The sequence below is a fragment of the Somniosus microcephalus genome, chromosome 4 (genome assembly GCF_052327205.1).
Source record: "Somniosus microcephalus isolate GS21.2 chromosome 4, FLI_Smic_1.0, whole genome shotgun sequence".
Classification (NCBI taxonomy): domain Eukaryota; kingdom Metazoa; phylum Chordata; class Chondrichthyes; order Squaliformes; family Somniosidae; genus Somniosus; species Somniosus microcephalus.
In genome coordinates, this window is record NC_140990.1 from 312928769 (window position 1) to 312954023 (window position 25255).

At 49.3% G+C, this 25255-nt stretch overlaps 1 protein-coding gene across 2 annotated transcripts; it reads left to right on the top strand.

Moving 5' to 3' along the window:
* Positions 1–2089: 2089 nt before the first annotated feature.
* Positions 2090–24641, top strand: pecr (peroxisomal trans-2-enoyl-CoA reductase). 2 transcript variants are annotated; one of them, XM_085986734.1, is made up of 8 exons: positions 2090–2224; positions 6124–6257; positions 12913–13078; positions 17654–17735; positions 17993–18089; positions 18791–18901; positions 22768–22879; positions 24398–24641. In XM_085986734.1, exons 1-8 carry the CDS (start codon positions 2113–2115, stop codon positions 24484–24486), a joined length of 903 nt encoding a protein of 300 aa, XP_085842860.1. In that variant the 5' UTR covers positions 2090–2112; the 3' UTR covers positions 24487–24641. The 2 variants fall into 2 exon arrangements, with proteins under 2 accessions (XP_085842860.1, XP_085842861.1); XM_085986735.1 differs by lacking the exon at positions 18791–18901.
* Positions 24642–25255: the final 614 nt, after the last annotated feature.

Below are 25255 nucleotides of genomic sequence, written 5' to 3' on the forward strand. Positions count from 1 at the left end.
TCTATCGCACCTTTCACAACCTCAGGATGTCCCAAAGCACTTTACAGCCAATGAAGTACTTTTGAAGTTTAGTCACTGTTGTAATGTAGGAAACGCAGCATCCAATTTGCGCACTGCAAGCTCCCACAAACAGCAATGAGATTAAATGACATAATTTTTTTTGTGTGATGTTGGTTGAGGGATAATTGTCGGCCAGGACACTGGGGAGAACTCCCTTGCTCTTCGAAATAGTACCAAGGGATCTTTTAAGTCCACCTGAGGTGGCAGACAGGGCAGTGATATGTAGTGGGGTGGATGAACAAACAAGACTGCTGAAAGGACTGGGGCAGAGTTCGGAGCTGTCCTGAGAGAGTGAAGTCAATGTTTAAGGGTTTCTTGATTGCTTCTTAGGAAACTTGAGCCAATCGGTTTGGTTTGCTTCATATGAAAACATAATTTCCCTTGACCTGTAGATACCGCCTGAGGCTAAGGTTTTAACTTTGTAGAGTAATGCCTTGAGAAAAGTTGTCTTAAGTAATCTTCAAGTTTGCCCAACATGGTTTTGTGGCGGAGACCACATAGTGAATTGTGTTACTGTCCCTAGTATGAAATGGTACCATTTTGAAGAGTGCAGGAACAGAGAGCTGGGGTGTGTGTACACAAATCTTTGAAGGTGGCAGGACAAGTTGAGAAGGCTGTTAAAAAAGCATACGGGATCCTTGGGTTTATTAACAGAGGCATAGAGTACAAAAGCAAGGAAGTTATGCCAAACCTTTAGAAATCACTGATTGGGCCACAGCTGGAGCATTGTGTTCAATTCTGTACTTTAATTCTGCGCCACACTTTAGGAAGGATGTCAAGGCCTTGGAGAGGGTGTAGAGGAGATTTACTAGAATGGTTCCAGGGATGAGGGACTTCAGTTATGTGGAGAGATGAGAGAAGCTGGGGTTGTTTTCCTTAGAGCAGAGAAGATTAAGGGGAGATTTAATAGAGTTGTTCAAAATCATGAAGGGTTTTGATAGTGGCCGAAGGGTCGGTAACCAGAGGACACAGATCATAAGGTAATTGACAAAAGAACCAGAGGTGGGATAAGACAGATTTTTACGCAGTAAGCTATGATTTGGAATGCACTGCCTGAAAGGGCAGTGGAAGCAGATTCAATAGTAACTTTCAAAAGTGAATTGAAGCTCTACTTTAAAAGGTATAATTTGCAGGGCTGTGGGCTAAGAGCTGGGGATTAATTGATAGCATTTTCAGAAAGCCAGCACAGACATAATGGGATGAATGGCCTCCGTCTGTGCTGTATGATTCTATGAGGAGATACAAGTACGAAGACTGATTTGCAAAATTCCTTTTTTTCCATTAGAACAACTCAGCGAGTTATCATTTGGAATGTACTGCCTGAAAGTGCGGTGGAAGAAGATTTAATAGTAACTTTCAAAAGGGAATTGGTTAAATACTTGAAAAGGAAATATTGGCAAGACTATGAGGAAAGGACAATTTAAATAAACACACCAGTTAGTTGAGTTCCTACAAAAGCCTTGTAAATCTCTCAAAAAAAGGATACACTTTTCAGAAAGGTGATTACAGATATTCTTGAACTGACTGGGGGAATCCCCAGATACATTGTGACCTGTGATCCTGTCAGGGGGAATCCCCCGGTACAATGTGACGTGTGACCCTGTCAGGGGGAATCCCCCGGTACATTGTGACCTGTGACCCTGTCAGAGGGAATCCCCCCCCGTACATTGTGACCTGTGACCCTGTCAGAGGGAATCCCCCCGTACATTGTGACCTGTGACCCTGTCAGAGGGAATCCCCCGGTACATTGTGACGTTTGACCCTGTCAGAGGGAATCCCCCCCGGTACATTGTGACCTGTGACCCTGTCAGAGGGAATCCCCCCGTACATTGTGACCTGTGACCCTGTCAGAGGGAATCCCCCCGGTACATTGTGACCCGTGACCCTGTCAGAGGGAATCCCCCCCGGTACATTGTGACCTGTGACCCTGTCAAAGGGAATCCCCCCGGTACATTGTGACCCGTAACCCTGTCAGAGGGAATCCCCCGGTACATTGTGACCTGTGGCCCTAGCTGTCACAATCCCGGCCGCGTGTCATGTGATCTGTCCAAGATGGCGGCGTGCAGTGTGTTTCGCTCCGGCTTGTTCCGGGACCGAGTGGCCGTGGTGACGGGCGGAGGCACCGGGATCGGCGCTGCCGTGGCCGCCGAGCTGCTCGGATTAGGTGCGGTGGTAAATATTAATAGACCGGTTGGGCCTGGGAGGCACGGAGTTCCCGACAGCTCAGGGGGAGCGGGACTCGGAGCTTCTGCGGTGATAACAGATAGGCCTGACTGAGCCTTTCCTCGAATAAACAGTGACAGTGACAGTGAGTGGCCCTTACCCTGAATAAAGAGTGACTCTGTACAGTTAGTGAGTGACCCTTACCCTGAATAAACAGTGACTCTGTACAGTTACACAGCGAGTGATCCTTACCCTGAATAAACAGTGACTCTGTACAGTTACAGTGAGTGACCCTTACCCTGAATAAACAGTGACTCTGTTCAATGACGCAGTGAGTGACCCTTACCTTAATAAACAGTGACTCGGTACAGTTAGTGATTGATCCTCACCCTGAATAAAAAGTGATTCTGTACAGTTAGTGAGTGACCCTTACCTTGAATAAACTGTGACTCTGTAGTTACACAGTGAGTGACCCTTACTTTGAATAAACTGTGTCTCTTTACAGTTACAAAGTGAGTGACCATTACCCTGATTACACAGTGAGTGACCCTTACACTGAATAAACAGCGACTCTCTACAGTTACACGGTGAGTGAACTGTACCCTGAATAAACAGTGACTCTACAGTTACACAGTGAGTGATCTTACCCTGAATGAGCAGTGACTCTATACAGTTACACAGTGAGTGACCCTTACACTGCATAAACAGTGACTCTGTACAGTTACAGTGAGTGACCCTTACCCTGAATAAACAGTGACTGTACAGTTATACAGTGAGTGACCCTTAGGACAGTGACTCTGCAGTTACACAGTGAGTGACCCTTACCCTGAATAAACAGTGACTCTGTACAATTACACAGCGGGTGACCCTTACCCTGAATAAACCGTGACTCTGTACAGTTACACTGCGAGTGACCCTTACCCTGAATAAACAATGACTCTGTACAGTTACACAGTGAGTGACCCTTACCCTGAATAAACAGTGACTCTGTACAGTTACACAGTGAGTGACCCTTACTCTGAATAAACAGTGACTCTGTACAGTTACAGTGAGTGACTCTTACCCTGAATAAACAGTGACTCTGTACAGTTACAGTGAGTGACCCTTACCCTGAATAAACAGTGACTCTGTACAGTGTAGGGGGCATCCTTTACCTGGTTTACGGTAATTTACCTTCCTTTATCTGGTTTACGGTAATTCACCTGGTCAGGCAGCTTTTTGCTGCTGCACTCTGACCAATCCCAATCAGCGGTTTCGAATCGCTAAACCCACCCTTCCAATTCTGAATGGAGGAACTTATAATTAATGATATATTAAAACGGACAAATGGTCTGGATGTGAGAAAGTCAAATTTTATTAAACTAAAGAAACTACACCACACGATTAAAGTAATCACTGTAAAATTGCTTAAATAGGGGAGGGAAAGAAACGGACACAACGAGGGAAAAACGACTAAAATAACAATTCTTAACGAAATCCCCACTTTACCCCACTCCTAAGCCTACCCTAAGTTGCCTTGTGGAAGGCCAGAAAAATATATGCTCACCACTTGCAATGCTAGCTTCGTGCCCTGCGATCTTAGATCTTCACTGCCCAGAAGTGAAAACACCCCAGTGTTTAAATTCCACAGACAGACTCCACGCTGTAGAAGGCACACGGAGGCAAGCCAGAGAGAGAGAGAGAGAGGCCTCCGAGAAGCTATCTCTGTATACCCCAATTTTGGGGCTGAAATGTTCCCGCCCACATCCGGAGTATTCTGGGCTAAAACAAAGGGATCCAAACCGTCCCCTTGTCTGGGATGGGTTTGAATAAAGTTGCCATTGTCTGTGATGGCTGTCAATAAAACCGCAGGGGCTTTGAATGTGTCTTCATTCTGGGGCCGAAATGTTCCCGCCCACATCCGGAGTTTTCTGGGCTAAAACAAAGGGATCCAAACCGTCCCCATTGTCTAGTAATGGGTGATTCAAACCCATTCCTTCTTAAACTGTTCCTTTTCTTAGTCTAAAAAGTCTCTTCCGTAGTTTAGGTGTGTTTCATTGTGTGTGATGGGTTTTGAATGGAGTTGGATTACTATGTAAACAGAAACCCATTCTCTTGTGGTCATTGAAACCGCAGTCAAGTGGTTTTAATCCCTTGTGCAAACATCCTTGTAAATAAACATCGATTGTCTCTGGAGGGAGGGGGAAACTCCCCTTTTGATTGACAGAATTTGACTGCCAACTTTGATCCTCCCCCCTTTCACAGACATACACGAGCTGTTTCCAAGCCCCTTTGTCCTTGGCCATGCTTTTCTGATGGCCATTTTTATCCCTGGGCAATTTACCAAACTCAAGGGTACAACTTTTAATAAAAATGTACTGCGATTTTTTACAAAGTTCTTTGAATCCGGTGTTGTCCAAGTGCTGCTTAGCTCACGGGCTCCTTAACGCAGCCTTTTGCGGTTCTGGGCACATTTTAAAACATTGTCTAACCCAGAGACAATTTAAATCATACAAAGTCTTTGTCCACGATGTGGATTAATATTTCCCGATCTTCGGGGGCTGAGGGGATTTTGCGAACCCCTACAACAGTTACACTGCGAGTGACCCTTACCTTGAATAAACAGTGGCCCAGAAATTGGTGTCGGGGGCTTCCCGCGGGTGCAAGCCCCCGACCTACACTTACATAGCGCGCCGACAGTTGAAGCCTGGCCCTGCGTGGATTTCCTGTCAGTGGCCCGGTTCAGCTCCCGGCGCGCTGTGCTTGCGTGATCCAGCGGCGTAGTTAGTTCGATGAGCCGGCTGGGATCACGTGAGCACTGGGCAACCAATCGGAGGTGGCAAAAGTTCATTCATGAGTTTGATAGTAAGAACTGTCAAACTCATGAAAACTCCGGGCACCCAAAGCAGTACTTAAACTTCAAATAAAAGTTTAAAAACATCCCACTAATTAAATGAACTATTAATAACTATAAAAAACGAATTTAAACAATTATTCAAATTTTTGAAAAAAATAATTTAAAAAAAAATCAGGTCTAAAAATACACTTACCTTACTCTAAAGTCTTTAAAAATAATAAACCTGTGGAAAAAATTTCTAACTTTAATTAATAGACCACTTACCTTTTAAAACTAAGCACTTACGTCTGCTTTTTTCTCGCGTAAAAACCGGAGGCCTTATCGCACGGGCAACCCTGTAAAAAAAAAGGAATTTCAGCGCGCACGCGCAGACTCCTGCGCGCACACGTTCCACCTCTGAACCCCTTGGTTCAGAGGAAAGGAAATGCTGGTTTTCCGCGCATGCGCTGTGCATGCTGAAAACCAGCACTTCCATCGGGCCCACGCGTGAGTACACGGTGCTTACTCACGCGTTGAGACCCGAATTACTGGGCCAATGACTCTGTACAGTTACAGTGAGTGACCCTTACCCTGAATAAACAGTGACTCTACAGTTACACAGCGAGTGATCCTTACCCTGTATAAACAGTGACTCTGTAAAGTTAGACTGCGAGTGACCCTTACCATGAATAAACAATAACTCTAAAAGAAAGACTTGCATTTATATAGCGCCTTTTAGGACCATCGGTTGTCTCAAAGCGCTTTACAGCCAATGAAGTACTTTAGAAGTGGAGTCACTGTTGTAATGTAGGACAGTGAGTTATCCTTGTCCTATGGAATATGTAACAACCCTGTGCAATTAATGTAAGAGTCGTGAACCCTGCTTTAATCACTAACCATGTGGAGATCTGATGGTTGAGGAAGAGAAGAATGAATATGCATTTGTTTCTAAATCAAAGATAGTCGATTTTGGGCTCAAGCGCCACTTCTTCATCAGAATGAGTTAATCAGAAACACCGATATGAGTTGTTTTCATAAGTGATTGTGCTCGGTGTATAATTAAGTTGCTCATTTAATCTCCTCAGAATGTAATGTTGTGATTGCTTCCCGTAAAATTGAAAGACTGCGAGAAGCTGCACAGCAACTTTCAGCTGCAATCCCTGCATCGAATCCAGCAAAGGTGACACCAATTCAGTGCAACATTCGCAAGGAGGACGAGGTAAAGATTTTTTTAATTGACAGTTCTCTGCACTCCGTTCTTTACAGCGCTGCCTCTGGCTGGGGAACGGGCTCCACAGGGTACTAGACATCTCTCAGTACTTCAACACAAGTGCCCATTCTTTGTCTGTGAGCCGAGACAGTGATTGCCGGAAACTTAGTCAGCAACGGCAAGGCGTAGTCCCACCTCCGACAGTGCAGCGCACCCTCAGTACTGCTCCTCCGAGAGTGCAGTGCTCCCTCTGTACTGCCCCTCCGACAGTGCGGCGCTCCCTCAGTACTGAACCTCCGACAGTGAGGTGCTCCTTCAGTAGTGCCCCTCCGACAGTGCAGTGCTCCCTCAGTACTGCCCCTCTGACAGTGCAGCGCTCCCTCAGTACTGCCCCTCCGATAGTGCAGCGCTCCCTCAGTACGGCCCCACTGACATTGCGTGCGCTCCTTCAGTACCACCCCTCCAACAGTGCAGTGCTCCCTCAGTACCGTCCCTCCGACAGTGCAGTACTCCCCTCAGTAATGCCTCTCGGACAGTGCAGCTCTTCCTCAGTACTGCCGCTCTGACAGTGCAGCAGTCCCTCAGTACCGCCCCTCCGACAGTGCAGCGCTCCCTCAATACTGCCCCTCCGACAGTGCGGCGCTCCCTCAGTACTGCCCCTTCGACATTGTGGCGCTCCCTCAGTACTACCCCTCTGACAGTGCAGTGCTCCCTCAATACCGCCCCTCCGACAGTGCGGCGCTCCCTCAGTACTGCCCCTCCCACAGTGCAGCGCTCCCTCAATACCGCCCCTCTGACAGTGCAGCTCTTCCTCAGTACTGCCCCTCCGACAGTGCAGTACTCCCTCAGTACTGTCTCTCCAACAGTGCAGTGCTCCCTCAGTACTGCCCCTCTGACAGTGCAGCACTCCCTCAGTACTGCCCCTCCGACAGTGCAGCGCTCCCTCAGTACTGCCCCTCCGACAGTGCAGCTCTCCCTCAGTATTGCCCCTCTGACATTGCGGCGCTCCCTCAGTATTGCCCCTCCGACATTGCGGCGCTCCCTCAGTACTACCCCTCCAACAGTGCAGTGCTCCCTCAGTACTGCCCCTCTGACAGTGCAGCACTCCCTCAGTACCGCCCCTCCGACAGTGCAGCGCTCCCTCAGTACTGACACTCCAACAGTGCAGTGCTCCCTCTGTACTGCCCCTCCGACAATGCATCACTCCCTCAGTAATGCCTCTCGGACAGTGCAGCTCTTCCTCAGTACTAGCCCTCCGACAGTGCAGCGCTCCCTCAGAACTGCCCCTCTGACAGTGCAGCACTCCCTCAGTACTGTCCCACCAACAGTGCAGCGCTCCCTTAGTACTGCTCCTCTGACAGTGCAGCACTGCCCCTCCGACAGTGCAGCGCTCCCTCAGAACTGCCCCTCCGACAGTGCAGCACTCCCTCAGTACTGACCCTCCGACAGTGCAGCGCTCCCTCAGTACAGGCCCTCCAGCAGTGCAGTGCTCCCTCTGTACTGCCCCTCCGACAGTGGAGCGATCCCTCAGTACTGACCCTCTGACAGTGCAGCACTCCCTCAGTACCCGCCCCTCCAACAGTGCAGCGCTCCCTCAGTACTGACACTCCAACAGTGCAGTGCTCCCTCTGTACTGCCCCTCCGACAATGCATCACTCCCTCAGTAATGCCTCTCGGACAGTGCAGCTCTTCCTCAGTACTGCCCCTCCGACAGTGCAGTACTCCCTCAGTACTGTCTCTCCAACAGTGCAGTGCTCCCTCAGTACTGCCCCTCTGACAGTGCAGCACTTCCTCAGTACTGCCCCTCCGACAGTGCAGCGCTCCCTCAGTACTGCCCCTCCGACAGTGCAGCACTCCCTCAGTACTGACCCTCCGACAGTGCAGCGCTCCCTCAGTACAGGCCCTCCAACAGTGCAGTGCTCCCTCTGTACTGCCCCTCCGACAGTGGAGCGATCCCTCAGTACTGACCCTCCGACAGTGCAGCGCTCCCTTAGTACTGCCCCGCCGATGGTGCAGCGCTCCCTCAGTACTGCCCCTCCGACAGTGCAGCTCTCCCTCAGTACCGCCCCTCCGACAGTGCAGCGCTCCCTCAGTACTGCCCCTCCGACATTGCGGCGCTCCCTCAGTACTGCCCCTCCGACATTGCGGCGCTCCCTCAGTACTACCCCTCCGACAGTGCAGCGTTCCTCAGTACCGCCCCTCCCACAGTGCAGCGCTCCCACAATACCGCCCCTCCGACAGTGCGGCGCTCCCTCAGTACTGCCCCTCCAACAGTGCAGTTCTTCCTCAGTACTGCCCCGCCGACAATGCAGCGCTCCCTCAGTACTGCCCCTCCAACAGTGCAGCACTCCCTCAGTACTGCCCCTCCGACAGTGCAGTACTCCCTCAGTACTGCCCCACCGACAGTGCAGCGCTTCCTCAGTACAGGCCCTCCGACAGTGTAGCGCTCCCTCAGTACTGCCTCTCCGACAGTGCAGCGCTCCCTCAGTACTGCCCCTCCAGCAGTGCAGCGCTCCCTCAGAACTGCCCCCTCCGAGAGTGCAGCACTCCCTCAGTACCGCCCCTCCGACAGTGCAGCGCTCCCTCAGTACTGCCTCTCGGACAGTGCAGCTCTTCCACAGTACTGCCCCTCCAACAGTGCAGTGCTCCCTCCGTACTGCCCCTCCGACAATGCATCACTCCCTCAGTAATGCCTCTCTGACAGTGCAGCACTCCCTCAGTACCGCCCCTCCGACAGTGCAGCGCTCCCTCAGTACTGCACCTCCAACAGTGCAGCGCTCCCTCAGTATTGTCCCTCCGACATTGCAACGCTCCCTCAGTACTACCCCGACAGTGCAGCGCTCCCTCAGTACTGTCACACCAACAGTGCAGCGCTCCCTCAGAACTGCCTCTCCGACAGTGCAGCACTCCCTCAGTACTGACACTCCGACAGTGCAGCGCTCCCTCAGTACAGCCCCTCCGACAGTGGAGCGATCCCTCAGTACTGCCCCTCCGACAGTGCAGCTCTCCCTCAGTACCGCCCCTCCGACAGTGCAGCGCTCCCTCAGTACCGCCCCTCCGACAGTGCAGCGCTCCCTCAGTACTGCCCCTCCGACATTGCGGCGCTCCCTCAGTACTGCCCCTCAGTACTACCCCTCCGACAGTGCAGCGCTCCCTCAGTACCGCCCCTCCCACAGTGCAGCGCTCCCACAATACCGCCCCTCCGACAGTGCGGCGCTCCCTCAGTACTGCCCCTCCAACAGTGCAGCTCTTCCTCAGTACTGCCCTTCCGACAGTGCAGTGCTCCCTCAGTACTGCCCCTCCAACAGTGCAGCGCTCCCTCAGTACTGCCCCTCCAACAGTGCAGCTCTTCCTCAGTACTGCCCCTCCGACAGTGCAGCGCTCCCTCAGTACTCCCCTTCCAACAGTGCAGCGCTCCCTCAGTACTGCCCCTCCGACAGTGCAGTACTCCCTCAGTACTGCCCCTCCGACAGTGCAGCGCTTCCTCAGTACAGGCCCTCCGACAGTGTAGCGCTCCCTCAGTACTGCCCCTCCGACAGTGCAGCGCTCCCTCAGTACTGCCCCTCCAGCAGTGCAGCGCTCCCTCAGAACTGCCCCCTCCGAGAGTGCAGCGCTCCCTCAGTACCGCCCCTCCGACAGTGCAGCGCTCCCTCAGTACAGCCCCTGCGACAGTACAGCATTCCTTTAGTACTGCCCCTCCGACAGTGCAGCGCTCCCTCAGTACTGCCCCTCCGAAAGTGCAGCGCTCCCTCAGTACTGCTCCTCTGACAGTGCGATGCTCCCTCAGTACCGCCCCTCCGACAGCGCAGCACTCCCTCAGTACTGCCCCTCCGACAGCGCAGCACTCCCTCAGTACTGCCCTTCCGACAGTGCAGCGCTTCCTCAGTACAGGCCCTCCGACATTGCAACGCTTCCTCAGTACAGGCCCTCCGACAGTGCAGCGCTCCCTCAGTACTGCCCCCTCCGACAGTGCAGCACTCCCTCAGTGCTGACCCTCCGACAGTGCAGTGCTCCCTCAGTACTGACCCTCCAACAGCGCAGTGTTCCCTCTGTACTGCCCCTCCGACAATGCAACACTCCCTTAGTACTGTCCCTCACAGTGCAGCGCTCCCTCAGTACTGCCCCTCCGACATTGTACCGCTCCCTCAGTACAGCACTCCTTTAGTACTAGACCATCTCGTCTAGCTTCTAATCTCTTTTACTTCTTTTGTTTCTTTTATTCTTTTGTCCGATCGCAGCCCTGCCTCCGATCTAGTTTCTTTTCTTTCCAGTTTTGAAGAAGGGTCCAACCCGAAACGTCAACTCAAATTTCTCTCCACGGATGTTGCCTGACCTGCTGAGTTTTTCCAGCATTTTCTGTTGTTACTCCTTTAGTACTGCCCCTCCGACAGTGCAGCGCTCCCTCAGTACTGCCCCTCCGACAGTGCGGCGCTCCCTCAGTACTGCCCCTCCGACAGTGCGGCGCTCCCTTAGTACCGCCCCTCCGACAGTGCGGCGCTCCCTCAGTACTGCACTAAAGTGTCAGCCTAGATTTACGCTCAAGTCCATGGTGGGGGGCTGACATGAACCCACGATCTTCTGATGGAAGTGAGAGCGCTACCAACTGATCCGAGATAGGGGACTCAACCCCTCTACACTCCATTGCAAGCAATCTAACTGATTTGATTATCCTGTCATTCGCACAGCATCTACCCTGCTGCCAATTCAGGTCTGTGGTCGACATCCCACCTTACCTGCTCCACTGGGATCTACTCAAACCCCATCAACCATCTTCCCAAACCCCTCCCCACAGCATCTTCCCAACCCCCCTCCCCATCAACCATCGTCCCTACCGACCCACCCATAATCTACCCAAACCGCCCCCCACCAGCTGAGCCCAATCCTGCGCTGACCCAATGTCCAGACACAGACAGGCCACTTCGTAATGGTCAGGAGTGGGAACCCTGGCAGAGTTTTGTTTCTCCTTTTGGAGTCCTGGACCGCTGGGGTCAGTTACAGTGCCCCCCTGCTGGCCGGCTGAGAGCCGCCAACACAACCCAGGAATTGGAGTCAAACCGGGGACCTATGGGTCGGTGTGGCCCAGTTACTCACTGCCTAGTGGGTTTTGGGACCTTACATGGTTTACAGGTCCTACCAGACCAGCAGTGCTCAGATGGTGGTCAGGCAGAGTGTCTATTGACCCCACTGTGTCAGCCAATGAGTTGGCGGCGCGGCGGGATTTACGGCAGGACTCGCAGTAAACGGTCTACTTAACAGCAAACAGAGTCTGTTTAAACAGCACACTGCAACAGTCTACAGAGTCTATTTAAAAAGAGTCTCTGCGAACTACAGCAAAGAAATCTCCTGACCGAAACTACAGCCACATCTCCCGAGTACAGCAGGGTGATTTCTCCAGTCGTGGATATTTGCATAATACAAATAATGTAAAATCAATCCCAGTCACTTACAGCAACAAGAACAACTTGTATTGATATAGCGCCTTTAACGTAGTAAAACGTCCCAAGGCGCTGCACAGACAAAATTTGACACCGAGCCACATAAAGAGATACTAGGGCAGGTGACCAAAAACTTGAGGCAGGTTTTAAGGAGGAGAGAGAGGCGGAGAGGTTTAGGGAGGTAATTCCAGAGCTCAGGGCCCAGGCAGCTGAAGGCACAGCCGCCAGTGGTGGAGTGATGGAAATCAGGGATGGGCAAGAAGCCAGAATTGGAGGAGCACAGGGATCTCGGGAGGGTTGTAGGTAATGTTCCCCCTCATTTTTTTTTGGGTGTGCAGCCCCTTTCACGGGCTCTGCGGCCCGTTGATTTTTCCACGCATTCGCGGTTTTTACATTTATGGCGCGGCCGTGCGGCTTAACAGGAAGATTGCTTGTAGGGCTGGCGGAGATTACAGAGAAGTTATGATGAACCTTTATAAAACACTGGTCCGACGTCTACTGGAGTATTGTGTCCAATTCTGGGCGTCACTCTTTAGGAAGGATGTGAAGGCCTTGGAGAGGGTGCAGAAAAGATTTACGAGAATGATTCCAGGGATGAGGGACTTCAGTTACGTGGATAGACTGGAGAAGCTGGGGTTGTTCTCCTTAGAGCAGAGAAGGTTGAGAGGAAATTTGATAGAGGTGTTCAAAATCATGAGGGATCTGGACAGAGTTGAGAGAAACTGTTCCCATTGGCGAAAGGGTTGAGAACCAGAGGACACAGATTTAAGGTGATTGGCAGAAGAACCAAAGGCGACATGAGGAAAAACTTTTTTATGCAGCGAGTGGTTAGGATCTAGAATGCACTGCCTGAAAGGGTGGTGGAGGCAGACTCAATCGTGGCTTTCAAAAGGGAATTGGATAAATAACTGAAGGAAAAATAATTGTAGGACTACGGGGAAAGGGCGGGGGAGTGGGACCGGCTGAAGTGCTCTTGCAGAGAGTCGGCACGGGCGTGGTTTCCAGGCATGATTGACGGGGAGTTACTCTAATCAGTCTTATTGATGGTGTGGAGATGCCAGTGTTGGACTGGGGTGGACAAATGTAAGAAATCACACAACACCAGGTTATAGTCCAACAGCTTTATTTGAAATCACAAGCTTTCGGAGCACTGCTCCTTCGTCAGGTCAAGTCTTATTGAGCTGTTGATTGCTCGAGTTCCCTGTGCCCTGACCTCCTTCTCTGTTCAGGTGAGGAGTTTGATGAAAGCTGCCTTGGATTTACACGGTCGGATTGATTACCTGGTGAATAACGGAGGCGGTCAGTTTCTCAGTCCCGCCGAACACATCACGGCCAAAGGCTGGAATGCCGTGATCGAGACCAACCTGACCGGAACGTTCTACTGCTCCAGGGAAGGTAGAGGCACTGGGGTCCGAGGAGCTGGAATTTCTCAGGAGGGGGAGGGGGTGAGTGAAGGGGCGACCGGGTGGGGGAGGGGCTTTCTTTTTTTTCACTCGTTTATGGGATGTGGGCGTCGCTGGCAAGGCCAGCATTTATTGCCCATCCCTAGTTGCCCTCGAGAAGGTGGTGGTGAGCTGCCTTCTCAAACCGCTGCAGTCCGTGTGGTGAAGGTGCTCCCACAGTGCTGTTAGGGAGGGTGTTCCAGGATTTTGACCCAGCGACAATGAAGGATCGACAATATACTTCCAAGTCAGGATGGTGTGTGACTTGGAGGGGAACTTGAAGGTGGTGGTGTTCCCATGCACCTGCTGCCCTTGTCCTTCTAGGTGGTAGAGGCTGCGAGTTTGGGAGGTGCTGTTGAAGAAGCCTTGGCAAGTTGCTGCAGTGCGTTTCTGCGGCCGCAAACGAAACTCCAGGATGGTGTGTTGCCTCCCTGGTGCAAGGGTCAAGGATGCCTCCGAGCGACTCCAGAACATCTTGGAAGGGGAGGGTGAACAGCCAGTTGTCGTGGTGCATATAGGCACCAACGATACAGGTAAAAAGCGGGATGAGGTCCTAAAAGCGGAGTATAGGGAGTTAGGAGATAATTTAAAAACAGGACCTCAAAAGTAGTAATCTCAGGATTGCTACCAGTGCCACGTGCTAGTCAGAGTAGAAATAGAAGGATACTTCAGATGAATACGTGGCTAGAGGAATGGTGCCAGGGGGAGGGATTCAAGTTCCTGGGATATTGGAACCGGTTCTGGGGGAGGTGGGACCAGTTCAAACCAGATGGTTTGCACCTGGGCAGGGCTGGAACCAATGTCCTAGGGGGAGTGTTTGCTAGTGCTGTGGGGGAGGGTTTAAACTAAAATGGCAGGGGGTTGGGAACCTGAGCAGGGAGACAGAGGAAAGGGAAACAAGGATAAAAGCAAAAGATAGGAAGGAGAAAAACAAAAGTAGCAGTCAGAGAAATCAACGGTTTAAATCAAACATGGCCACAGTAAATAATAATTCTAATAGGTCTAAGAGCGTTAAAAAAACAAGCCTGAAGGCTTTGTGTCTTAATGCGAGGTGCATTTGTAATAAGGTGGATGAATTGGCTGCGCAAATAGAAGTAAACAAATACGATTTGGTTGGGATTACGGAAACGTGGCTCAAGGAAGGCCAGGACTGGGAACTCAACATCCAGGGGTATTCGATATTCAGGAAAGATAGGCAAAAAGGAAAGGGAGGTGGGGTAGCATTACTGGTTAAAGAAGGGATTAACACAATTGTAATGAAGGATATTAGCTCTGATGAGGTGGAATCTGTATGGGTAGAATTGAGAAATACTAAGGGGAAAAAAACGTTAGTGGGAGTGGTTTATAGACGTCCAAACAGTAAGGCGGAGGTTGGGGATGGCATTAAAAGAGAAATTAAAGAAGCGTGCAATAAGGGCACAGCAGTCATCATGGGTGACTTTAATCTACATATAGATTGGGCCAACCAAATGAGTAACAATACTGTGGAGGAGGAATTCCTGGAGTGTTTACGGGATGGTTTCCTGGACCAATATGTCGAGGAACCAACCAGAGATCAGGCCATCTTAGACTGGGTATTATGTAACGGGAAAGGATTAATTAGCAATCTTGTTGTAAGAGGCCCCTTGGGTCGGAGCGATCATAATATGGTCGAATTCTTCATTAAGATGGAGAATGAAGTAGTTGACTCGGAGACTAGGGTCCTCAATTTAAATAAAGGAAACTATGATGGTCTGAGGAGCGAGTTGGGTAGGATTGATTGGGGAATGGCACTCAAAGGGTTGACGGTGGATAGGCAATGGCAAACATTCAAAGACCGAATGGATGAACTACAGATTTTGTTCATCCCAGTTTGGCATAAAAATAAAACAAAAAAGGTGACCCAACCGTGGCTAACAAGGGAAATTAGGGATAGCATAAGGTCCAAGGAAAGGGCATATAAATTGGCCAGAAAAAGCAATAATCCTGAGGATTGGGAGCAGTTTAGGATTCAACAAAGGAGGACAAAGGGATTAATTAAGAAAGGGAAAATAGAATATGAGAGTAAGCTTGCAGAGAACATAAAAACTGACTGTAAAAGCTTTTATAGATATGTGAAGAGAAAAAGATTGGTGAAGTCAAGCGTAGGTCCCTTGCAGTCAGAATCGGGGGAATTTATAATGGGGAACAAAGAAATGGCAGACCAACTAAATACATATTTTGGTTCTGTCTTCACAAAGGAGGACACAAATAACCTCCCAGAGATGCCGGGGAACATAGGGTCTGATGAAAGGGTGGAACTGAAAGAAATCAGTATTTGTAGGGAAATGGTGTTAGGAAAATTGATGGGACTGAAGGCCGATAAATCCCCAGGGCCTGATAATCTACATCCCAGGGTACTTAAGGAAGTGGCCCTAGAAATAGTAGATGCATTGCTGGTCATCTTCCAGAACTCGATAGACTCTGGAACGGTACCCATGGATTGGCGGGTAGCTAATGTTACCCCACTATTCAAAAAAGGTGGCAGAGAAAAGGCGGGGAATTATAGACCGGTAAGCTTGACATCGGTAGTGGGGAAAATGCTAGAGTCCATTATAAAAGATGTAATAGCAGAGCACTTGGAAAGCAGTGACTGGATCGGACAAAGTCAACATGGATTTACAAAAGGTAAATCATGCTTGACTAATCTACTGGAATTTTTTGAGGATGTAACTGGTAAAATAGATAAGGGAGAACCAGTGGATGTGGTGTATTTGGACTTTAAGAAGGCTTTCGATAAGGTTCCGCATAAGAGATTAGCGTGCAAAATTAAGGCACATGGGATTGGGGGCAAGGTATTGACTTGGATAGAGAACTGGTTGGTGGACAGAAAGCAAAGAGTTGGAATAAACGGGTCGTTTTCCGAGTGGCAGGCAGTGACTAGTGGGGTACCGCAAGGATCGGTCCTAGGACCCCAGCTGTTCACAATATATATTAATGATCTGGACGAGGGAATTGGATGTAATATCTCCAAATTTGCAGACGACACAAAGCTGGGGGGGTGGGTATGCTGTGAGGAGGATGTCGTGAAACTCCAGCACGATTTGGACAGGTTGGGTGATTGGGCAGAAACATGGCAAATGCACTATAATGTGGATAAATGTGAGGTTATCCACTTTGGTGGCAAAAACAGGAAGGCAGATTATTATTTGAATGGCAATAGATTGGGAGAAGGGGAAGTGCAAAGAGACCTGGGTGTTCTTGTACACCAGTCACTGAAGGTAAGCATGCAGGTGCAGCAGGCGGTTAAGAAGGCAAATGGTATGTTGGCCTTCGTAGCAAGAGGGTTCGAGTACAAGAACAAGGATGTCTTGCTGCAGTTGTACAGGGCCTTGGTGAGACCACACCTTGAGTATTGTGTGCAGTTTTGGTCGCCTTACCTGAGGAAGGACGTTCTTGCCATGGAAGGAGTGCAGCGAAGATTCACCAGGCTGATACCTGGGATGGCAGGAATGACCTATGAGGAGAGATTGTGTCGATTGGGCTTATACTCACTGGAGTTTAGAAGATTGAGAGGGGATCTCATCGAAACCTATAAAATTCTGTCAGGCCTGGACAGACTAGATGCAGGAAGGATGTTTCTGATGGCCAGGGAGCCCAGAACCAGGGGTCATAGTCTAAGGATAAGGGGTAAGCCATTTAGGACTGAAATGAGGAGGAATTTCTTCACCCAGAGAGTGGTGAACTGTGGAATTCTCTGCCACAGAGGACGATGGAGGCCAGTTCATTAAGTATATTCAAGAAAGAGTTGGATATATTTCTTAAGGCTAAAGGGATCAAGGGATATGGGGAGAAGGCAGGGACCGGGTACTGAATTTGGATGATCAGCCATGATCTCATTGAATGGCGGAGCAGGCTCGAAGGGCCGAATGGCCTATTCCTGCTCCTATGTATCTATGCATCTTGTAGATGGTGCACACTGCAGCCACGGTACGCCGGTGGTGGAGGGAGTGAATGTTTAAGGTGGTGGATGGGGTGCCAATCAAGCGGGCTGCTTTGTCCTGGATGGTGTTGAGCTTCTTGAGTGTTGTTGGAGCTGCACTCATCCAGGCAAGTGGAGAGTATTCCATCACACTCCTGACTTGTGCCTTGTAGTTGGTGGAAAGGCTTTGGGGAGTCAGGAGGTGAGATACTCGCCGCAGAATACCCAGCCTCTGACCTGCTTTTGTTGCCACAGTATTTATGTGGCTGGTCCAGTTAATTTTCTGGTCAATGGTAACCCCCAGGATGTTGATGGTGGGGGATTTGGCGATGGTAATGCCGTTGAATGTCAAGGGGCGGTGGTTAGACACTCGCTTGTTGGAGATAGTCATTGCCTGGCACTTGTGTGGCGCGAATGTTACTTGTGTGGGGGAGGGGGAAGGGGAGTGTGCGTAGAGAGGGGGTTATGGCGGATTGTGGGGGTCTGGGCCTCTTCTCCCCTCCGCCCAGCCTGATCCTACAGCGGAGCTGCGATCGGTCGAAGGGAGTGGCAGCTCCGGACTCTGAACCGACTCTCTCTGCGTTTCAGTGTACCGTGCCTGGATGAAGGAGAACGGAGGGGCCATCGTCAACATTGTGGCGGATATGTGGAAAGGATTCCCGGGAATGTCGTAAGTGTCGCTGCGATCGGATGCAGGGGATCTGGAGCATGGGACGGTGTATCTCAGTGTGTGGGGGGGGGTGGAGGGGGGACGGTGTATCCGAGTGTGTTTGGGAGAGTTGCGCATCCCTTGCTCTGCGGGACCAGGATACGATGTGAGGTTTGCGGCTGGAGGGAGGGTGCCTCCAACGAGCTGTGTTGAGATCGGGTTTGACTCACAGTCAGTGCTGACGTTTAACTCTCGCGTTTCTTTCCGCTCATGCGAAGGCACACGGGAGCAGCGCGAGCGGCCGTGGACAATCTGACCAAGAGCCTGGCCATTGAGTGGGCTGCCAGCGGTGTACGGATCAACTCTGTGGCTCCTGTAGGTACATCGATCTACCTGTTTCCCTCGTGTGTGTGTGTGTGTACGTGTGTTTGCCTATATGTGTATGTGCGTGTCTGTCGTCGTTTTATTCATTCTCGGGATCGTCGCTGGCAACGCCAACATTGATTGCCCATCCCTAATTGCCCTCGAGAAGGTGGTGGTGAGCCGCCTTCAATACAACCGAGTGTCTTGCAGGGCCATTTCAGAGGGTGGTTAAGTCAACCACATATAGGGCAGACCGGGCAAGGCCGGCAGATTTCCTTCCATAAAGGAGATTAGTGAACCAGTTGGGATTTTGCAACAATCCGATAGTTTCATGGTTTCCAGTACTGATGCTAGCTTTTCTTATTCCAGATTTATTTAATTAACTAAATTTAAATGTCTGTCTGTGCGTGCCCAGTCCCACAGTGAAGAACACCAGGTGTGTGTCTGTGACCTACTCTCTGAAGCTGCCTCTCACTCACTCGAACATCGTCACTGTGGTTTTCCGATTCTGCGGCTCTCACTGCTGTTGTTGGACTCTCTGTTTTTTGCTCTCGGTCTCGCACTGGCTCTTGCTCACTGACTCTGCCGTAAACAGGTGTCTAAAATGGGGCTTCCTCTGCATTTCCCTGAAAGCAGGAGCAGATTTGAGGAAATTCTGACTCCTGAGACCGCCCCCACACCCGCCTCCTTAACTCCATTTCTTTGTTTACCAGGGAACTATTTTCTCAGAAACCGCCATTGCCAACTACAGGGAGCTGGGACCCGAACTGTTCAAAAGTTACATCCCGAAAATTCCAGCCAAGAGACTCGGGGTCCCCGAGGAGGTGAGGCTGCAGTATTGGGATTATAATGTCGTAAGACATAGTTACAACACGCACACAGGCCATTCCATGCTAGCGTTTACCCTCCATGCCAGCAAATAGTCCCCAACTCCACTTTCCTGCACTATTCCCATTTCCCTTGATTCCCTTAATATTCAAAAATCTAGCGATCTCTGTCTTGAATATACTCAATGACTGAGCCTCCACAGCCCTCTGAGGTAGAGAATTCCAAAGATTCACCACCCTCTGAGTGAAGGAATTCCTCCTCATCTCAGTCCTAAATGGCTGACCCCTTATTCTGAGACTGTGACCCCTAGTTCTGGACTCTCCAGTCAGAGGAAACATCCTTCCAGCATCTACCCTGTCAAGCCCTGTAAGAATTTTGTTTGTTTCAATGAGATCACCTCTCATTCTTCTAAACTCTAGAGAATATAGGCCTAGTCTCCTCAATCTGTCTTCATAGGACAATCCCGCCATCCCAGGAACCAATCTGGTGAACCTTTGTTGCACTCCCTTTATCACAAGTATATCCTTCCATAGGTAAGGAGACCAAAACTGTACACAATACTCCAGGTGTGGTCTCACCAGGGCCCTATATAATTGCAGTAAGACGTCTTTACTCTTATACTCAAATCCTCTTGTAATAAAGGCCAACATACCATTTGCTTTCCTAATTGCTTGCTGTACCTGCATGTTAACTTTCAGTGATTCGTGTACAAGGACACCCAGGTCCCTCTGAACACCAACATTTCCCAATCTCTCACCATTTAAAAAATACTCTGCTTTTCTATTTTTCCTACCAAAGTGGATAACTTCACATTATATTCCATTTGCCATGTTCTTGCCCACTCACTTTGCCTGTCTATATCTCCTTGCATCCTCACAACTTACATTCCCACCCAGCTTTGTATCATCAGCAAACTTGGATATATTACATTTGGTCCCTCATCCAAATCATTGATGTAGTTTGTGAATAGCTGAGATCCAAACACTGATCCTTGCAGTACCCCACTAGTTACAGCCTGCCAACCCAGAAATGACCTGTTTATTCCTACTCCCTGTTTTCTGTCTGTTAACCAATCCTCAATCCATGCTAGTATATTACCCCCAATCCCATGAGCCCTAATTTTGTTTAATAATTTCTTGCGTGGCACCTTATCGAATGCCTTCTGAAAATCCAAATACACCACATCCATTGGTTCCCCCTTATCTATTCTGCTAGTTACAACCTCAAAAACTCTTAACAGATTTGTCAAACACGATTTCCCTTTCATTAATCCGTGTCGACTCTGTCCAATCCTATTATTATTTTCTAAGTGCCCTGTTACCATGTCCTTAATAATTCTAGCATTTTCCCTACTACTGATGTCAGGCTAACTGGTCTGTAGTTCCCCGTTTTCTCTCTTCCCTCCTTTCTTAAATAGTGGAGTTACATTTCCCACCTTCCAATCTGCAGGAACCGTTCTAGAATCTATGGAATTTTAGAAATTGACAACCAATTCATCCACTATTGCTATAGCCACCTCTTTCAAAACCCTAGCATGTAGACCATCAGGTTCAGGGGATGTATCGGCTTTCAGTCCCATTAATTCTCATTGCACAATACTAGATCTAAAATAGCTTGTTCCCTAGTTGGTTCCTCAACATACTGATCTGGAAAACTATCTTGCATACATTCCATGAATTTGTCCTCCACACTATTACTGCAAATTTGGTTTGCCCAGTCTATATGTAGATTAAAATCCCCCATGATTACTGTATTACCCTTTTTACATGCGCCTCTAATTTCCTGATTTATACTCTGCCCTACATTACAACTACTGTTTGGGGGCCTATAAACAACTCCCACCAATGTTTTCTGCCCCTTGCTGTTTCTTAGCTCCAACCAAACTGATTCTACTTCTTGATTTTCGGAGCTAAGATCCTTTCTCTCTACTGTCTTTATCCCATCCTTTATTATCAGGGCTACCCCTCCACCTTTTCCATTTCGCCTATCTCTTCTAAAAGTTAAGTATCCTGGAATATTTAGTACCCAACCTTGGCCACTTTGCAACCACGTCTCCGTAACGGCTATTAGATCAAACCTATGAATTTCTATCTGTGTGATTAATTCATCTATTTTGTTGCAAATGCTTCATGCATTCAGATATAGTACCTTTAGCTTTGACTTATTTCTCTTTTTCCCTGATGTCACCCTAGTCACTGATGCCCTATTACCTTTGTTACTCTCTCTGTCCCTTCCTGACCCTCTGCTTATTTTTACCCAACTCTGCTCTAGAGCCTTGACATTTCTCTCGCTGCTTTTAAATTTACTCTTTCCTGAATCCTCCGCCCCCCCCCCCCCCCCGCCACCTTCATTAGTTTAAAGCCCTGTCTACTGCCCTAGTTATTCGATTCGCCAGGACACTGGTCCCAGCCCGGTTTAAGTGGAGCCCGTCCCAACGGAACAGCTCCCTCTTTCCCCAGTACTGGTGCCAGTGGCCCATGAAGCAAAACCCCTGCCTCCCACACCACTCTTTGAGCCACGCATTTAAACCTCTAATCTGTTTGTTCCTATGCCAATTTGCACATGACTCAGGTAACAATCCAGAAATTGTTACCTTTGAGGTTCTGCTTTTTAATTTGGATCTTAGCTCCTCAAACTCTCTCAGCAGAACCTCATTCCTAGTTCTACCTATGCTGTTGGTTCCTACGTGGACCACGACAACTGGATCCTCCTCCTCCCACTCCAAGTTCTTCTCCAGCCGTGAGATGTCATCCTTAACCCTGGCACCGGGCAGGCAACACAACCTTCGGAGCTCTCAGTCGCAGCTGCATTGAACAATATCTATCCCCCTGACTATACTGTCCCCTACCACAACTACATTCCCTTTCACTCCCCCTACTTGAATGGCCTCCTGCACCATGGTCAGCTTGCTCATCCATCCTGCAGGCTTTTCCCTCATCCACACAGGCAGCAAGAACCTCGTATCTGTCAGACAAGGGCAAAGACTGAGGCTCCTCCAGCACTGCATCTGGGGTCCCCTTACCTGCCTGAGTTGCAGTCACACCCTCCTGTCCCTGACCACTAACCAGACCTGTACCACTACCTAACCTAAGGGGTGTGACCGCCTCCTGGATCAAATTGTTCAGGTAACTCTCCCCATCTCTGATGCCCCACAATGTCTGCACCTCAGACTCCAGCTCAAAAACTCTGAGCTGAAGTTCCTCAAGATGCAGGCACTTACTGCAAACGTGGTTGTCCGGGATCACAATGCTCTCCACAACCTTCCACATGCTGCAGTTGTGGCACACGAACTACAGTGCCAGCCTTATATGACCTTGTTTTATTTAATTAAATTTGTAATTAGGTAACTTAGTTTACAGTGTAGTTTCTTGACGACTTAATTGATCTAGATTAAGTATGAAATTAAGTATCTACCTGTAACACAAAGCACTACAAGTAGTGTAGGCAAAAAGCAGCAACTCCTTCCCCCCTTACCAGAAATTCCCACCCTTTCCAAATTCCCAAATGAAACACTCTGTTCAAGTCCAGTCCGTTTAATCCCGCTTTGTGCAGACCACTCAACACAGCCTCACAACTCTCTGTGTGAAGAAGTTTCTGCTGCCCTCTGTTCCAAATCTCTTACATTTAATCTATCTGTGGCCCCTCGTTCTAGACACGGTCTGCTTCCACCTACCCTGTCCCATCCTTTCACCATTTTAAACACTTCGCTCAGATCGCCCTGTATAGGGTTGTGGAGAGGGCGTCTGTACTTTGAAGGGTGCTCATTCCGGGCTCCCCGTTCCTCAGGGTGTCATTTTACAGACAGATCCAGGGGCCGGGTCCGGATGTTCCCAAAGTTCTGGTGTTTTTTTCTCCCCCCCAGGTTGCCCCTGTTGTCTGCTTCCTGCTTTCTCCTGCAGCCTCCTTCATGACTGGTGAGACTGTGAGGATCGATGCCGCGCAGAGCCTGTACCACAGCCCCTGGGAAATACCCGGTAAGGACATCACCTTCTCAACATTCCAACTGGTCACTCACTCCCTCACCAAAATTCCCTTCCCCTCCCGAACCCTAACGCCAACTGGGATGCAGGAATGATATGACTGCACTAGAGAGGGTGCAGAGGAGATTTACCAGGATGTTGCCAGGACTGGGGAATTTTAGCTATGAGGAAAGATTGGATAGGCTGGGGCTGTTTTCTTTGGAACAGAGGAGGCTGAGGGGAGATTTAATTGAGGTGTATAAAATTATGAGGGGCCTAGATAGAGTGGACAGGAAGGACCTATTTCCCTTAGCAGAGAGGTCAATAACCAGGGGGCAGAGATTTAAAGTAATTGGAGGTTTAGAGGGGATTTGAGGAGAAATGTTTTCACCCAGAGGGTGGTGAGGGTCTGGAACTCACTCCCTGAAAGGGTGGTAGAGGCAGAAACCCTCATCACATTTAAAAAGTACTTGGATATGCACTTGAAGTGTCGTAACCTACAGGGCTACGGACCAAGAGCTGGAAAGTGGGATGAGGCCGGATAGCTCTTTTTCGACCGGCAGACACAATGGGCCATAAATTTCTATGATTCTATGATAAGGTTGCAAGGGCCCCTCCTGTAACCAACCAGCCAGCCCTTCACGTAGAACAGCGAATCACTATTCAGACACGGTGGGCATCACAGCCCAGCAGGAACCCTGACGGATCATCTTTCTGTCACTCCACCTCCACCCACCCGCCCTCGCTGAGGTCAGCTTGGTACAGCCTCACCTCAGTGGGTCAGTGCCACACCGCCTGAGCCACTGGGGGAGGGGGAGGGACGAGAGCTAAGATTTAACAGGCAAGTCCCACTCCAGAGACTTGAGCACATAATCCAGGCTGACACCCCAGTGCCAGTACTGAGAGAGTGCTGCATTGTCGGAGGTGCCGTCTATCGGATGAGACATTAAACCGAGGCAAGAGCAGAGGAGTTCTCCCAGGTGTCCTGGGGCCAATAGTTATCCCTCAATCCACTTCACTAAAAAACATTATCTGGTCATTATTACATTGCTGTTTGTGGGAGCTTGCTGTGCGCAAATTGGCTGCTGCGTTTCCTACATTACAACAGTGACTACACTTCAAAAAAAGTACTTCATTGGCTGTACAGCACTTTGGGACGTCCCGAGGTCGTGAAAGGCGCTATAAAAATGCAAATATTAAAAAAAACATTTGCACCCCAGTTACCCTCTGTAGAGATAGCAAAATACTGCGGATGCTGGAAATCCGAAATAACAACAGAAAACGCTGGAAAAACTCAGCAGGCCAGGCAGCATCCGTGGAGAGAGAAACAGAGTTAACATTTCAGGTCTGGGACCCTTCTTCTGAAGAAGGGTTTCGACCTGAAACGTTAACTCTGTTTCTCTTTCCACGGATGTTGCATGGCCTGCTGAGTTTTTCCAGCATTTTCTGTTATTACCCTCTGGAAAGCTCAGGGTTCCCCTGGTCAGAGAGGTGTCCTCTTATCTTCTATTTTTGCTTTTAATTCCTCCTCAGACCACGACCGCTGGCCGCCTGCTCCAGAAAGCAGGAACTCTGCCGTTCTGGCTGCTTTTCTCTCTGGAAAACCTCCCTCAAAATTGTGAGCAGTCTGGGGAGTCTCCACAGGGCAGAACGCGATGTTCCAGTGTTAACACCAATCGTTTACTTCCAATTTGTACAATTTATAACTGATTTATTGTGTTATGATTTTTAAGAAATGCTTACCTAATAAAATGAAGAAATATTTAAAAAAATTGAAGTACCATTCGCGAAAGGACTGATTCTTCAACATGGAGCAAAAACATCCTTAGTTTCGAATTTCAGTTACATCCACTCAAACTACACAGATTTCCTTTGGATAACATTCCCAGAGAGCTAGAATATAAAGGGGATGATTTGCTGCAGCTGTACAAAGCCCTGGTTAGACCACACCTGGAGCACTGTGAGCAGTTCTGGGCACCACACCTTAGGAAGGATATCCTGGCCTTGGAGGGAGTGCAGCGTAGGTTTACCAGAATGAGACCCAGACTCCAGGAGTTAAATTACGAGAGATTACACAAACAAGGCTGGTATTCCCTGGAATTTATAAGTTAAGGGGTGATTTGATTTAGTTTTGTAGGATTTTGAAATGAATTGATAGATAGAAATCTTTTCCACTGGTGTGGGTGGACAAGGGGACATAACCTTAAAATCCGAGCCAGGCCATTCCGGAGAGAAGTTAGGAAACACTTCTTCATGCAAAGGGTGGTAGAAGTGTGGAAATCTCCCCCGCAATCAGTAGATGCTAGCTCAATTAATCATTTTAAATTTGAGATCAGTCGATTTTTGCAAGCCAAGATTATTAAGGGATATGGAGACAAGACGGGTGGATGG